The 17,269-nt window shown below is 38.6% G+C and overlaps 1 protein-coding gene across 1 annotated transcript in view; it reads right to left on the bottom strand.

Moving 5' to 3' along the window:
• Window positions 1-17,269, bottom strand: part of LOC126419764 (uncharacterized) — a 148,662-nt gene that overhangs the window by 12,712 nt on the left and 118,681 nt on the right. The window contains exons 10-11 of the mRNA XM_050086939.1: window positions 12,531-12,582; window positions 9,261-9,449 (exon numbers count right to left, since the gene is read on the bottom strand). Of these exons, the coding sequence (XP_049942896.1) occupies window positions 9,261-9,449; window positions 12,531-12,582 (241 nt within the window). The remainder of the gene's footprint in view (window positions 1-9,260; window positions 9,450-12,530; window positions 12,583-17,269) is intronic.

The raw sequence follows: 17,269 nt of genomic DNA, 5'->3' as shown, positions 1-17,269 counted from the left end.
CACACACACATATCCATCCACACATACTTGTGTCTGTATATGTGTGGATGGATATGTGTGTGTGTGCGAGTGTATACCCGTCCTTTTTTCCCCCTAAGGTAAGTCTTTCTGCTCCCGGGATTGGAATGACGCCTTACCCTCTCCCTTAAAACCCACATCCTTTTGTCTTTCCCTCTCCTTCCCTCTTTCCTGATGAGGCAACAGTTTGTTGCGAAAGCTTGAATTTTGTGTGTATGTTTGTGTGTCTGTCGACCTGCCAGCACTTTCATTTGGTTAGTCATATCATCTTTGTTTTATATATATATATATATATATATATATATATATATATATATATATATATATTCCCTCCTGAGGTGGTTGTTAGACAGGATCCTAACAGCACAGCTTAAATTGCAGCAGCCGAACATTTCGTGGGCTACCTGGTTGAGCACATGACCTGTCAAGCACTTCAGTTTTCCAGAGAAAATTCAGTTATGCATAAAATTGCTCAAGAACCGACCTCATACTTGTTTTTTGAAGGATAATCATACTTTTTAACATTGTTATTGTATAATTTGTAATCTACAAAAGTATTAAAATAAATATGAAAAACCATCCTTCAAGCTTCGTCTTTTTTCCAGCATGTGTTACTCTTCAAGGCATGGTAAACACTAAGGTGCAAGTAACAATTTAAATAATGGCATAAATGGCTGGTCTTCTGGACCATGAATTTTTCTAAGTTGCTGTTCCTCAAAGTTTAAATTGTGAATGAGAGTGATTTAAGTAATTCATTCCACATTCTCACACGTACCATAATTCATCTTGCATAAAAGGAAATTTACTTTGAAATTAACACTTCTCAAACTACCATCATAATATTTTCCCACAACATCTTAAAAATATAAATAATTTTGACATCACAGACATCAAAAGCAGTTTGTTGTTACGAAGTTGTCTTCGTCCTAAAGCTTTTGACACATTTTGCTGCCTGCAGACAATTGTGTGTGCACTGTATTTTTGTTGTTGTCGTAAATGGCACATTTTCTTTGCAACTTAAGTTTTATTTTGGTATTATTCTTTTGTTTATGTTTTGTAGAGAATTAAAGCAAAATTCATTGTTAGATAATCACCAAGTTCTTACCAGTCAAAATTACAATAAGTGAAAACTGAAACAAAAATAAAAGAAAATAAAAAATAGAAATAATTCCAGAATTCTAAAAAATTACGATGTTTTCCCCAGATGAAAAAAATTGCCGGATTTCCCGATTGTCCTGGGGCGTACACAACCTGTAGCAACACCAGTAATAATGACATACGTAAGCAGTTCACATGCAATCTTGTGAACAGTTGCTTGTATATATTCAAATAAATAAAATTTAGTCTTGTATTGAAATTGGGAAAATATCACTTACATGAGGGAGGCACATAGATATTTCCTTATACACGTATGCCCATCCTGAGCACTGTTTCCAATGTTCTGGCAGATGACTGCCTTTTTAATACCTGACGCTTTCTATGAGTCCGAAGTTATGCCTTTTATCTTGCTATCTATATGACATTGCCGTTTTTCTAAAGACATCTGAAGAATATCTAAGGCTAATGAAGTTGACGTGTGTTTAGACTGCAGGCCTACTAAATTCAAAATAGCACCTCTTTTAAGCTCCAGTTATAAAAATCAGGAGGCAGCTAGTAAGTGGCAGTTGAGTCTATCCTAACCCAGAGAAAATAAGAGCTGCCAAAGATTTTCCAACCTTGTGGCACATTCCTGATGTGTTGCATGTCCCTTGCAAGAACTACTGCAGGGAGGCGGCAAATTTTCATGGAAGGAGGTGCAAGAAAGATCTTTGCTTGCCCTTAAGATGGCACTAACATCTTCACCAGCCCTAGCAGTTACTGAATGAGTGCAGTTCTACTGCAAATTTTGGAAAGTGCTGAAAATGTGATAATGAGTGCAGTTCTACTGCAAATTTTGGAAAGTGCTGAAAATGTGATAGCTTTTGTTTCCAGATTACTCTCAAAATCTGAGACAAACTATTCTACAACTGAGAAAGAGTGCCTTACAGCTGCCTGGACCATTAACAAGCCCCGGCAGGATTTATTTTGCAAACCATTCACCTTTGTGTCAGACCACTGTTCTCTACGCTGGCTAACTAGTCCGAGGGATACATCCGTTCAGCTGGTGAGATGGGCACTGAGGCTTCAGGAGTACATCATCAAGTGGGATACCTAAATGGACACCAACACAAGGATGCTGACTGCTTCTCAAGGAATCCTTTTGTGGACCACAATAGAGTGTGTAAAATCTGTCTTCGCTGCATTAAATGACATTGATGCTGAACAGAGGGAAGATCCAACACTGATGAAAACCATACAAGCCTTGAAAGGAGGAGGAACTAACAAAAGAATTCCGATTAACAAACAGAACACTGTATAACAGGAAATATGATCCAAAGGGGCTGGTTGTCTATGCTGAAGTATTTCTGAGACACTCTAATATCTGGCCACATGGGATTCATGAAGACTAGACAGATTCAAACACAGATATTACCAATCAATTATATTCTATGCCAACGATGTAAGCACATGCTGTAGTTACTTTTGAGACATTCGATATCATTCTGCCTGCAGCAGCACTATTTCACTGGGTTAGAATCCTCCTCTGAAGTTCCTGAAATCAACAATCTGAAATCAATGTACTGACTAACTCAGCCAGTATGTGTTCACTTAGCAGTGTCAGCTTCTGAAGCTCTAGAAATTGTTAGGTTCCTTGTAGAAGATATCATTTTGAACACTAAGCACCCTGAGAGATAAGTTACATGGTAAAGTTTCCCAGTTGAGACTAGGATCAAGAGGTAATTTCACATTGCACCACAGGATAATTATTTACATCTACAATCTGCAAACCACTGAAGAGGATATGTCCCTTGTACCAGTTATTAGGGTTTCTTCCAGTTCCATCCAGGTATGGAGGGCATGAAGAATGATTGTTCAAATGCCTGTGTGTGTGTTGTAATTTATGCAATCTTGTCCTCATGATCCATGTGAGAGAGAGAAATAGGTAATTATAGTTCATTCATAGAGTCATAATTTAAAGCTGGTTTTTGAAACCCTGTAGGTAGGCTTTCTCAGGATAGTTTATGTCTTCAAGAGTCTGCCACTTCAGTTTCTTCAGAATCTTTGTTGACACTTGCCCATGGACCATTTGTGCTGCCCTTCTCTGTATATACCGTATTTACTCTAATCTAAGCCGCACTTTTTCCGCTTTTTGTAATCCAAAAAACCGCCTGCGGCTTAGAATCGAGTGCAAAGTAAGCGGAAGTTCTGAAAAATGTTGGTAGGTGCCACACAACTAACTTCTGTTGTCGAATATATGTAGCGCTACACAGGCATGCTTTGCAGGCACAAAGATAAATACTGGCGCCAAAACCTCTGTGTCAGTAAATAAATTAAAAAAAGGTGGAAGACGAGCTTTTTTCTCTGCCCCGAGTTTCGACCACTGCATTTTCATACATTATCCAACGAAGTAAATACAAATTCTGTATTGTTCATCTTCGAATGTAGCAGCATTTCAATGTACTACGAAAATCCGACTGACCAGACTGATTGGGATGTTTGTCAATATGGCCAATTCTACGTTCTGAATGTTTTCCTACCTGTGACAAGAGATGGTTGCTATTTGCTAATAGGAACTTTTATTAATTGTGAATCACATGCAGTATTCTCTTCACCATAAGAATAATACGAATATAAATATTTTGCTATGTTCTGTTTCGTGTTAGCTGCTATCTCATTTAAATCCTGTATGCCTAATAAACTACGAAACAAGAGTGAGACAACAGCAAACGCGGAAGAATATACATATCATGTCATGTTTATATTCGTATTATTCTTATGCCTAATAGTGATACAGTCAGAAATGAAGCACGGCAATTGACTAGATTTTTAAATCTAGGATGACTAATTTCTGTGCAGAATGTAAAGTATTAAAGAGGCGTCTGCAAAGATTTTCAAATGGAGAAAAATTTTCGCTAAACTTTCGTTCAGAACATCTATCATACGCAGTCTATTATTTGGTTCTTGTTGATCAGTATCAAAGAAAGCAGCAGGGTAAGTAACAACAAATAGCAGTCTCTTGCCATTGTTTCGCTAATGAGATGGTTCCTCTCTCTCTCTCTCTCTCTCTTTAACTTGTAAGCGGCGGTAGCGCGCTCAAAAGCAAGCCATGCCGCGAGTGGCGACAGGCCGTAAATACTCATTATCAGAATGCGACAAACAATGTATGACACAGTACGATAAAGCATTTTCAGCTTAGAACGGCACTTATCAGATCAAAGAAAATAAGCAATCAATTCAAACCAGACGTTGCACGTGAAAAAGGAATGGTACCCGTATAAATACGGACGGAGCGCCCGACGCCTGGTAAGCTTAACTGCTAAGCTTACGACTCGAACCAAACTACTGTAGCTGTATCGTCATTCATTCGACCTAAATTGTGTCTCATATTACAATGGACCAACTTTGTTTCGATTTGGAGGTGCGGCCTAAAACTTTCCTCTCCCCTTGAATTTCGAGTCTCATTTATCAGGTGCGGCTTAGATTCGAGTGCGGCTTAGATTCGAGTAAATACGGTATTAGTCCTATTTGGTATGGGTCCCATACACTTGAGCAATATTCTAGAATGGATCTCATGAGAGATTTGTAAGCAGTCTCTTTTGTAGACTGCTTGCATTTTTCCAGTATTCTACCAATAAACTGAAGTCTGCCACCTGCTTTACACATGATGGCCTATGACGCCATTCCATTTCATACCCCTATAAAGTGGGGGAGGTACCAATGAAGCTGAAGGGGATGGAGAAGTGGGGGGGAGGGGGGGGGGGGAGACCAACGATTCACAAGGGAGAGGCAGGAACAGAGCCCATACATGGGTTATATGATGGCCCAATTATGAAGAGAAAATTGATGGACTTTTAACGACACAGTATATTGGAAAATAAAGAGATCTGGCAAGTTGCCACCTGAGGAAAGGGATCTAACTTCTTTGCAGCACTTTCAATGCGAAAACTGTCAAGAAACTATGACCATGAGCTGCTGCACTGCCATGACTGTATGTTGTTGTTGTGGTCTTCAGTCCTGAGACTCCTTTGATGCAGCTCTCCATGCTACTCTATCCTGTGCAAGCTTCTTCATCTCCCAGTACCTACTGCAACCTACATCCTTCTGAATCTGCTTAGTGTATTCATCTCTTGGTCTCCCCCTACGATTTTTACCCTCCACGCTGCCCTCCAATACTAAATTGGTGATCCCTTGATGCCTCAGAACATGTCCTACCAGCCTGGTCAAGTTGTGCCACAAACTTCTCTTCTTCCCAATCCTATTCAATACTTCCTCATTAGTTATGTGAGCTACCCATCTAATCTTCAGCATTCTTCTGTAGCACCACACTTCGAAAGCTTCTATTCTCTTCTTGTCCAAACTATTTCCCGTCCATGTTTCACTTCCATACATGGCTACACTCCATACAAATACTTTCAGAAATGACTACCTGACACTTAAATCTATACTCGATGTTAACAAATTTCTCTTCTTCAGAAACACTTTCCTTGCCATTGCCAGTCTACATTTTATATCCTCTCTACTTCGACCATCATCAGTTATTTTGCTCCCCAAATAGCAAAACTCCTTTACTACTTTAAGTGTCTCATTTCCTAATCTAATTCCCTCAGCATCACCCGACTTAATTCGACTACATTCCATTAGCCTCGTTTTGCTTTTGTTGATGTTCATCTTATATTCTCCCTTCAAGACACCATCCATTCCGTTCAACTGCTCTTCCAAGTCCTATGCTGTCTCTGACAGAATTACAATGTCATCGGCGAACCTCAAAGTTTTTATTTCTTCTCCATGGATTTTAATACCTACTCCGAACTTTTCTTTTGTTTCCTTTACTGCTTGCTCAATATACAGATTGAACAACATCGGGGAGAGGCTACAACCCTGTCTTACTCCCTTCCCAACCACTGCTTCCCTTTCATGTCCCTCGACTCTTATAACTGCTATCTGGTTTCTGTACAAATTGTAAATAGCCTTTCGCTCCCTGTATTTTACCCCTGCCACCTTTAGAATTTGAAAGAGAGTATTCCAGTCAACATTGTCAAAAGCTTTCTCTAAGTCTACAAATGCTAGAAACGTAGGTTTGCCTTTCCTTAATCTTTCTTCTAAGATAAGTCGTAAGGTCAGTATTGCCTCACGTGTTCCAACATTTCTACGGAATCCAAACTGATCTTCCCTGAGGTCGGCTTCTACTAGTTTTTCCATTCGTCTGTAAAGAATTCGCGTTAGTATTTTGCAGCCGTGAATTATTAAACTGACAGTTTGATAATTTTCACATCTGTCAACACCTGCTTTCTTTGGGATTGGAATTATTATATTCTCCTTGAAGTCCGAGGGTATTTCGCCTCTTTCATACATTTTGCTCACCAGATGGTTGAGTTTTGTCAGGACTGGCTCTCCGAAGGCCATCAGTAGTTCCAATGGAATGTTGTCTACTCCGGGGGCCTTGTTTCGGCTCAGGTCTTTCAGTGCTCTGTCAAACTCTTCACGCAGTATCGTATCTCCCATTTCATCTTCATCTACATCCTCTTCCATTTCCATAATATTGTCCTCAAGTACATCGCCCTTGTATAGACCCTCTATATACTCCTTCCACCTTTCTGCTTTCCCTTCTTTGCTTAGAACTGGGTTTCCATTTGAGCTCTTGATGTTCATACAAGTGGTTCTCTTCTCTCCAAAGGTCTCTCTAATTTTCCTGTAGGCAGTATCTATCTTACCCCTAGTGAGATAAGCCTCTACATCCTTACATTTGTCCTCTAGCCATCCCTGCTTAGCCATTTTGCACTTCCTGTCGATCTCATTTTTGAGATGTTTGTATTCCTTTTTGCCTGCTTCATTTACTGCATTTTTATATTTTCTCCTTTCATCAATTAAATTCAATATTTCTTCTGTTACCCAAGGATTTCTACTAGTCCTCGTCTTTTTACCTACTTGATCCTCTGCTGCCTTCACTACTTCATCCCTCAAAGCTACCCATTCTTCTTCTACTGTATTTCTTTCCCCCATTCCTGTCAATTGCTCCCTTATGCTCTCCCTGAAACTCTGTACAACCTCTGGTTTAGTCAGTTTATCCAGGTCCCATCTCCTTAAATTCCCACCTTTTTGCAGTTTCTTCAGTTTTAATCTACAGGTCATAACCAATAGATTGTGGTCAGAGTCCACATCTGCCCCTGGAAATGTCTTACAATTTAAAACCTGGTTCCTAAATCTCTGTCTTACCATTATATAATCTATCTGATACCTTTTAGTATCTCCAGGGTTCTTCCATGTATACAACCTTCTATCATGATTCCTAAACCAAGTGTTAGCTATGATTAAGTTGTGCTCTGTGCAAAATTCTACCAGGCGGCTTCCTCTTTCATTTCTTACCCCCAATCCATACTCACGTACTACGTTTCCTTCTCTCCCTTTTCCTACTCTCGAATTCCAGTCACCCATGACTATTAAATTTTCGTCTCCCTTCACTATCTGAATAATTTGTTTTATTTCATCATACATTTCATCAATTTCTTCGTTGTCTGCAGAGCTAGTTGGCATATAAACTTGTACTACTGTAGTAGGTGTGGGCTTCGTATCTATCTTGGCCACAATAATGCGTTCACTATGCTGTTTGTAGTAGCTTACCCGCATTCCTATTTTCCCATTCATTATTAAACCTACTCCTGCATTACCCCTATTTGACTTTGTGTTTATAACCCTGTAGTCACCTGACCAGAAGTCTTGTTCCTCCTGCCACCGAACTTCACTAATTCCCACTATATCTAATTTTAACCTATCCATTTCCCTTTTTAAATTTTCTAACCTACCTGCCCGATTAAGGGATCTGACATTCCACGCTCCGATCTGTAGAACGCCAGTTTTCTTTCTCCTGATAACGACATCCTCTTGAGCAGTCCCCGCCCGGAGATCCGAATGGGGGACTATTTTACCTCCGGAATATTTTACCCAGGAGGACGCCATCATCATTTAATCATACAGTAAAGCTGCATGCCCTCGGGAAAAATTACGGCCGTAGTTTCCCCTTGCTTTCAGCCATTTGCAGTACCAGCACAGCAAGGCCGTTTTGGTTATTGTTACAAGGCCAGATCAGTCAATCATCCAGACTGTTGCCCTTGCAACTACTGAAAAGGCTGCTGCCCCTCTTCAGGAACCACACGTTTGTCTGGCCTCTCAACAGATACCCCTCCGTTGTGGTTGTACCTACGGTACGGCTATCTGTATCGCTGAAACACGCAAGCCTCCCCACCAACAGCAAGGTCCATGGTTCATGGGGGGGAGGCTGTCGAATGTCTGCAAAGAGGGCATTCCTCTGTGGCCTCCTCTTGGCAATATGGAAGCAATGTATAGCTTGGCACGCGTGTAATTTCTTTTAGTTTGATCATCATCTACAGGAACTTAACCTCAATGATAGTGACTTGCTTGCGAATTTTGACACACCACAGTACCACTAAAGGAATCCACTGAATTGATAAACAAAAAATTTGTGACTAACCTTATGACAAATTTCAGGTCTGTGCTCACCTCAACTTACTTCACATGTGATGGAAATTATTTTGAACATACAGATGGCTCTGCCATCAGCTTGTCCTGTAACACTGGCTGTACCGAATTTCTTCACAGAAGAATTCAAGGAGAAGGCCCTAGATCAAGCCTAATTAAAACCAACATGTTTCTACCATTATGTGAATGACACATTGATCATTGGCCACACACAAGAAACAGCTTAGGTGAATTTCTCCATAATTCAATCTGCTCCACCCGAACATACAAATTACAATGGAGGTGTAAATAGGGTGGTGTCCTCTTGTTTCTTGATGTCCTGGTGAAGCAGTAACAAGATGGCGAGCTGGGATGCAGTGTGTACAGAAGACCTATGGTGATTTGTATCTACATGCCTCCAGTAGTCACAACAACTGCCAGAGTGAAAGCATTTTACACACACTCATTTCACAGGGTATAAACCGTCTGTGATCAAGACATTGTCCCAACGAAATGAAATACCTGAAGACAACATTCTGAAGGAATGAGCACAGCAGGAAGCAGATCAGGTTGCATTGGACAGGTTGCATCTAGATGACAGCAGGAGGAGAGAACCACAACTCGCTAGTGCGCTTTCCATCTATCAGCACTACCTCCAGAGCAGTCAGCCAAATCTTGGGTCAACTTACCTGCGGGTGAAAGGGCAACACTAAGAATTCGTTTCAGGTCCTTCTGGTCATCCCAATGTGCAAGTGATGAGTCGGCATTGGATGACATATGCATAAAATCCAAGCTTGTATGCTCTAACATGTGAATACCGGTCATATTGCTACCTGGCGGTGAGGGCGAAGAACTGCTGTCAAAGACTGAAGATGCACCTAAAATAGAAAATAAGTTCGAGTAACGCAAAGAAAACAGATTTCCAAGCAATGTTGAGTACAAAATGTACGCTTATGAATACCTTTTACAGTAGCTAAGTTCTTAGCATAAAAAATCTTGATCGTAATAGTCATTGGTTTTAATCTCTGAAATAGCAATATTTTTTTACATGAATATTTCTAACAAATGAAATATGAATTAACACAATTACTGATTCATAATTTTTAATAAAAATAAGATATTTTAATTACTGACCTGATGAAAATCATTTCAAATTTGATACAGACATCTGAGGCCTTTTTGATAAAATAATAATGTTTATTTTGTAAAAATAAGATATTGCATTTCATATCTGATGTTTTACACAATCTTTTAATTTATTAAGAATATCTGTATTTTCCCATGAAAAGAAATTGAAAATAAAAAGGTATTTTTATTACAAGATTTACTAAAATTGTCTTAGTAACTAAAAATAAGTTACTCTCCTCATGACCTCCTAATATGGGCTGGATGAGAAAACTAGGAACTGTTCTGTGGCAGGTTCACTGTGTGCCGATCCTCAACACTGTTTCATACTTCATTGTTTATTAACAATAAATCAATGTTATCAGCACTACCAACATTCTGTACACAATACCAAAGATCTGTTTTCTCTCCTAAACTGTCATGTAACATAGTCTCAAACTGATTTTAGCAGTTTTTCAAGATATATTTTATTTGTTGACACAGCAAATTCAGCAAAACTCCTTAAGGATGCAGGGTACTTTTCTGGCTCAATATTATATAAAAATCAACACCTATTTCTTTCAGGCACTGTTTACACTGTATATATTTTACAGATATTTTGTTGGTATCAGGTAATGCAGCACACTTTCTAAACATATTGTAAGTATTTTGAATATTTTTGAACCTGCTTAGAAAAATTACAAAGAAAATGATGCATTCCTCCCCTCCCCCAAAATGCTTCCTCAAATTGAGGTACCATTTCATCCAATGTTATAAATTTGAAGGAGACCAAATTTTTACCAGATATGCATTAATTCTACTTATTATGTATATTATAAGGATAAAAAAATATCACATCTTACCTTTTAATTTTTATAATTTTTTTCCCTAATAAAAATGTTTTTCTTTTTCCTATAATTTAGTTGATTCTGCAATAAAGCTAGGTCTACTACATAAGTATGGACTATTGCAAGTTACAGAAAAAAAATTAGAGCAATTCTTTATAAACTTTAGGAAATATTTGTACCTGAATTCTGAAAAATACGACTTGCGGGAAATTGCAAATGAACATAGGAATCCAATTACACTGTGCCTCAGAATATTCTCAAAGCAGTCTTCATCCTGCAGCATTTCTTCATCTTCAAGCTTCCTCTTGGCATTCCTATTAGCACTTCTTCCTTCTTTGATAACTTGGACAGCGAATCTTTCAGCTTCATGCACCCATTGTCTGTCACACACAAGCAATTTATCTTCCATATTAGAACCACATTTTATGCCTAAATTTCTCAGGACTTCTAACCTTCCTATCACTGCATGTAGTACGCCAACTTTTAATGTATTCCTACTAAAACATTCTTGGGTAATCTTTCCCATATGCAATTGTTGAAACTTTCATTTGTATTCTAAGTGCCCCCATGAAGACATTTACTAAGCAAAACAGGGTCACTCAGGTCTCTCAAAATTGGTTTTATTTCATTCATAACGGGCTCAGGAAGAGAATGCTTATGATGGTATATTTGACCACTTTCTTTTGCTTGTGGGAGTGGCAGCATGCATGACCTTTAAAATTTAGTATATACCGTAGAGTCTCAATTCTCCGACCTAAATCGGCTGCGGCAAGGTCGGATAAGCGAGAAGGTCGGATAACATGGAAAATAACACAAAAATAAAACTAAAGAAGGCCAAATGAGTTAAACATTTAATACAATACAAATCAAATTAGACTGAACAGATATTTACTGTGTGAAGAAGTTAGTAATTGTCTTTTGTTTGCCTGCTGTTTGCCGTTTTTTTGCTGCTAAACCACGTAGTCTCTTAAGAAATAAAACCTCGGTAGACGATGTTTTCCTGCAGTTGCTCTACATATTTTAAAGCAGTTTCTGAGGCCTTGTGTCCTTCGTTGTGAGAAATCTTGGGCGCACTTTCCTCCAGTGCATCCGCTTCTTCGTCTTCTTCTTTTCCATTTAGCATGTTGACTATTTCTTCATCTCTCACTTCACATTCTTCATCTTGGACAATCCATTCATTTATGTCATCTTCTGTGGTGTCAGCACATCGCAGAACTTTTCGTAACAATGAAAGCAGGGTAGTATTTTCTGGTTCGGTCTGCTGCTGTAGATTTTCATCATCTGGAGAATTTTCTTGATTTCCCTGTAGCAAAATTGCCCAGGATTTTGCAATTGTATTTGCTCCAACACTCTCCCAAGATTGGGCCACGTCATAGCTACGTCTTTCAAAATTTTGTATTATACAACAGCCGCTGATTGACAGCCATGTTAAAAACCTGAAGATCAGATAGTCGAGACTCTACTGTATAGGTCATTGTTTATATGAAACCCTATAATGTATATATCAATGTAATAAGGAACGACTATAGAATTTAATAAAGTCATAAAACAAATTTCGATTCCCATTTATAAGTACCTCATATACTCAAGTTAGTTCATATTCAATGGACTACTTACATACCTCCAAAACTAAGTTATTAAGATAATATTTCAAATAACTAGTTGCAGGCTGGTGATTCAGCCTACAACAGCAAATAGCATAACTAAGGTCAAATGCTCAATTTGAAGTTTATCATTGATTAGTGTTAGTAGAAGCAGTCAATTATAGTAAACACTATATTAATATGTCTCACTTAATACACTACTCTCACTAGGAAACATTCAGAGATCCCTACGAGTGTGTATCTTCAGATGATAAGTTTTGCACCACTGCACATTTGAGAAGACTATATGGGGAAAACGCAGTCAGCTGTTGGACATTATCTGATCTTTCACAACATATGCTATTTGGTTAGGAATAGATGTGTGCAATATAAATAATCATAACCGTCAGAATTTATTACTTACCCATCAAACTACCATTGGAGTTTGTCACTGCTTGCATGAAATTATGAAATTCCTGAAAATAGAATAAATTCTTCTATTACATGAAACAACAAAACCAGAAAAATTTGGAATATTTTAAACATATAATTATGGTAATAGATCATTCCCATCTCAGCTGGATATCAAACATTTATAAGAACACATTACTTAAAGTAAGTCTTCCACAGCTGATTATTTTTAGTGACAAATTTTGTTAAGCGGTGTAACTGCTGGTAAGGTTGATTCTTTTAATAGTTTTGTTCTAACTCCCAAGAAGCTGTAAAAAAGACTGCTGTTTGTTGTTAGTTATGTTAAGTAAACAGAGAATGATTATTCTTGTTTTCTTCCTTTGTTTCACCCACCTTTGGACCTATGTTACATCAATCACTTTTTAATGTTCCGTGTCTTTCTTTTAGCCCAGCATTGTTTCATTCTTTTTGATTTTGCTTTCATTTCTTCTTTAACGATTTGGATTGATTGATTGTTTTAGAATTTGACGGGGGACAAAGTTCACTGGCACACTGCATGAACACAAAACTTTTTAAGAGGGGAAATTTGTAGCCCCATGTTGTCAGCTCCTTCACCTCTCCTCACTTTGTGTGTGTTACCTCCTTTAAACTTCATATCCTTCTCTCACCATTCCAACTTCTTTCACTCCAGTCCTCTTCAATAACCTTTCACCTGCTGCCACCACTGTTACCCCATGGTGCAGGCATGCACACAGCTGAATGCTGAATTGACATACAAGTGGTTCACAGCCAACAGTTTTAAGTCTTAAGCTCACAAAGACTCATATTATGCAGTTTCAAACAAACTATAATAACCTTATAATACCAAAGATATTGCCACACAGTGAATGAAGCACAATATGTAAAATTCCTTGGGGGTTCAGCAAGTTAAAGCTGAGTAAACACAAGGAACATTAACCAAAAAATCCAGCTCATCATGTTATGCTGTTTGTAGCTTCTACCCTTACCTTTACTTGCAAGACAAGATGGTTAACTTATTTTTGTATTGGAATTATCTTCTCAGTCAATGAATGTAAAGTAAATAAAGTGTGTTCAGCAGAAGCCAGCAGTAAGAATATTGCATATAGCAGATTATCATACATCTTACCAGGTATCCTGGAATTCTTACTCTCGGTTCCCAATATGTTTACTCTTAATGTCTTTTGATGCTGCGGGTAAAAATCTATTTCAACTGAACCGTGATATGCACCATCACAGTAAATGACACAAAAATGATTTTCATGTGGACTATGCTCTTATCCAGTGTTCAGAATAGAGTTCTAAACTCTGGTGGTAGGATAATCAACAAGTTCATGTCTAACAAAGCATGAAATTGGGAATCCCCATCAATCCAAAATAAAATTAGAAACATCTCACCAATTACTGGAATATGTAGATTCTAGGATCCAAAATTCCTGGTTACTACATGGGAAACAGCAGTGTTTGTTATAATGCTGTATGACAAATAATTTATTGCAAATAAAACTGAGTATTAATCGATTTAAAAATATTTTATTTGAAAATTACCATTGTAACCAAGAAACCTTCTTGCAAACAAATGCTGTAAGCATAAACAGCATTAAGCAATAAAGTGATTGTTTATTGTTAATACAGTATAAAGATTAAATATTTATGATGTCTTTATCATATGCTAATGCATTTCTTGACTTGTTCCACAGTCTTCTAGGTTCTCCTCCTTGACCTAAAGAACATGATGAATGAATGAATTAATTAATTAATGACCTTCATTTTGTGTGTGTGCTTTTTTTGTTGTCTTACACATTCCGTAGATCATATGAAGGATTCTTTTATCAAAATGATGTGGAATGAGTCAGTTTACAGGACATGTATACACAATTAATGTTGACCCTTTCTTTGCCACGGACAGCTTTAATAATACACAATAAAGATCCGTCTTCCCTCTAATGCTGTACACATGGACCTCACTTTTCTTCACAAAATACAATGGGTTATTTATGACAAATTTCATTAGAAAATATGAATATTATGAGTGCAGATTAAATTCCTCACTTCTTGGAGAGATACATACATCCCGTCTGTGGGTAAACACCACATATTCTCACTGCTCGCTTTTGTGCAATCAATACTTTCTTTCTGAGTGATGAGTTACCCCAGAAAATCATTCTACAAGACATTACTGAGTGGAAATATGCAAATTATGTCAAGAGGTTAATTTATTTGTTTCCAAGATCAGGAATCACAGAAGAGCAAAAATAGGTGAACTTATTTGTTTGACAAGCTTTTTTCAGTTCAAGCTTTCATCAATATGTACACTCAAAAATTTGGAGCATTGTACCCTATTTAGTTACTCCTGCTCCTGTGCATGATCCCCCTAAATCAATTGTTGGCATGTCTATTTGTTGTGCAGAACTTCATACAATGAGTTTTCTCAAAATTTAGACTGAGCCCATTTTCTGAGAACCATTCAATAATTCTTTGGGAAAACATAATTCACAATCTATTTTACTGCTTTCTCACTACTGAGATTTATTATAACACTACTATGTCTGCAAAAATTCCCAATTCTGCTTGTTAAATGTTAAGTGGAAGATCATTCACTTAGATACTGAATAGGAGCGGGTCCAAAATTGAATGGTACTCTCTATATGATTTCTCCTGGTCACTACATTTTTATACCTTTCCAACAATGTTTGAATTATTCAGCACAATTTTTTGCATTTTGTTTGTTAAGTATGTTTCAAACCAGCTGTATGTAAAACCACCAATTCCATAAAACTTCCCTTCTGGAACCCAAACTGTGATCTGTTCAGCAAATTGTTTCTATTTAAGTGCAAGACGAGTCTAGAGTACACTACTTTTTTGAATATTTTGGAAGAATGTCAGTAAGGAAACCGGATAATAGTAATTTATGACTTTCTGGACATATTTCTTATAAAGAGGCTTACCAATTGCATATTCAGGGTTGCCACAAGTTTCCACAAGCGAAATTCTCTGATATTTTCCCGATTTCCGGACAAGTTTGAGCACTTTTCCCTGACGAATTTTGAGATCTCAAGGGTTTCTGAGTGTGTTTTCAATTGGTGAGAGATCTGGAGAATGTGCTGGCCAGGGCAGCAGTCGAACATTTTCTGTATCCAGAAAGGCGACATGCAGTCGTGCATTATCCTGCTGAAATGTAGGGTTTCGCAGGGATCGAATGAAGGTTAGAGCCACGGGTCGTAACACATCTGAAATGTAACGTCCACTGTTCAAAGTGCTGGCAATGTGAACAAGAGGTGACAGAGACATGTAACCAATGGCACCCCATACCATCACACCAGTATGGCGATGACGAATACACGCTTCCAATGTGCGTTCACCACGATGTTGCCAAACACGGATGCGACCATCATGATGCTGTAAACAGAACCTGGACTCATCTGAAAAAAATGACATTTTGCCATTCGTGCACCCAGGTTCGTCGCTGAGTACACCATTGCAGGTGCTCCTGTCTATGATGCAGTATCAAGAGTAACCACAGCCATGGTCTCCGAGCTGATAGTCCATGCTGCTGCAAACATCGTCGAACAGTTAGTGCAGGTGGTTGTTGTATTGCAAGTGTCCCCATCTATTGACTCAAGGATTGAGACGTGGCTGCACGATCCGTTACAGCCATGCGGATAAGATGCCTGTCATCTCGACTGCTAGTGATACAAGGCCATTGGGATTCAGCACAGTGTTCCGTATTACCCTCCTGAACCCACCGATTCCTTATTTTGCTAACAGTCATTGGATCTCGATCAACGCGAGCAGCAATGTTGCGATACGACAAACCGCAATCGCAATAGGCTACAATCCGACCTTTATCAAAGTTGGAAATGTGATGGTACGCATTTCTCCTCCTTACACGAGGCATCACAACAACGTTTCACAAGGCAATGCCAGTCAACTGCTGTTTGTGTATGAGAAATCGGTTGGAAACTTTCCTCATGTCAGCACGTTGTAGGTGTCCCCACCAGTGCCAACCTTGTGTGAATGCTCTGAAAAGCTAATCATTTGCATATCACAGCATCTTCTTCCTGTCGGTTAAATTTCGCATCCGTAGAACGTCAACTTCGTGATGTAGCAATTTTAATAGCCAGTAGTGAAAGTACTTTTGAAGTGCCAAAATCTATTAGAATAATTAAAAAGTCTATAAAATGCCACAGTGTACAATGTACTTGCGGTGAAACAGTCACAATTCCTGAAATCCATTGTCCATGGCCTCTGGACTGCCAAAGAGCACTGCAGCCCTAGGCCAATGGATAAACCATGAAAGTCCACCACATTAAGCCACACAGAAGGATACCTCGCCTGCAGACAGATTGGTAAGACCAGATCTGACAGGCAGGGCCTGCACATTAATGGGAAACGATAGGCTTCATATTAACAGGCCCGATCCTTTATAGATACCCACAGAAATGGCCTGCGGTTTTGACTCGTCGTGGAAGTCCACTCGTGGGGGCAGCTATTCACGAGTCACAGACACCACGTTGATGAAATGAGACCGCAGAGATAAGTCCATGCAACAGATAACTTGTGCAAATCCTCTAGACAGGTAGCAAATCAGCATAAAGATGATGGCTGAGTCAGAGTGTCACATGGAAAAGACAACCAAGTTCTGACAAGTAAATTTTTGGCCATAACAAGAGCACACACACATTCACACTATCAATCAGACACACTTCATACACACCATTGTCACTGGCCACT

Source organism: Schistocerca serialis, chromosome 9 (genome assembly GCF_023864345.2).
Source record: "Schistocerca serialis cubense isolate TAMUIC-IGC-003099 chromosome 9, iqSchSeri2.2, whole genome shotgun sequence".
NCBI lineage: Eukaryota > Metazoa > Arthropoda > Insecta > Orthoptera > Acrididae > Schistocerca > Schistocerca serialis.
The sequence above is the reverse complement of the archived record's forward strand: the minus strand, read 5'-3'. Positions and strand labels throughout refer to the sequence as shown.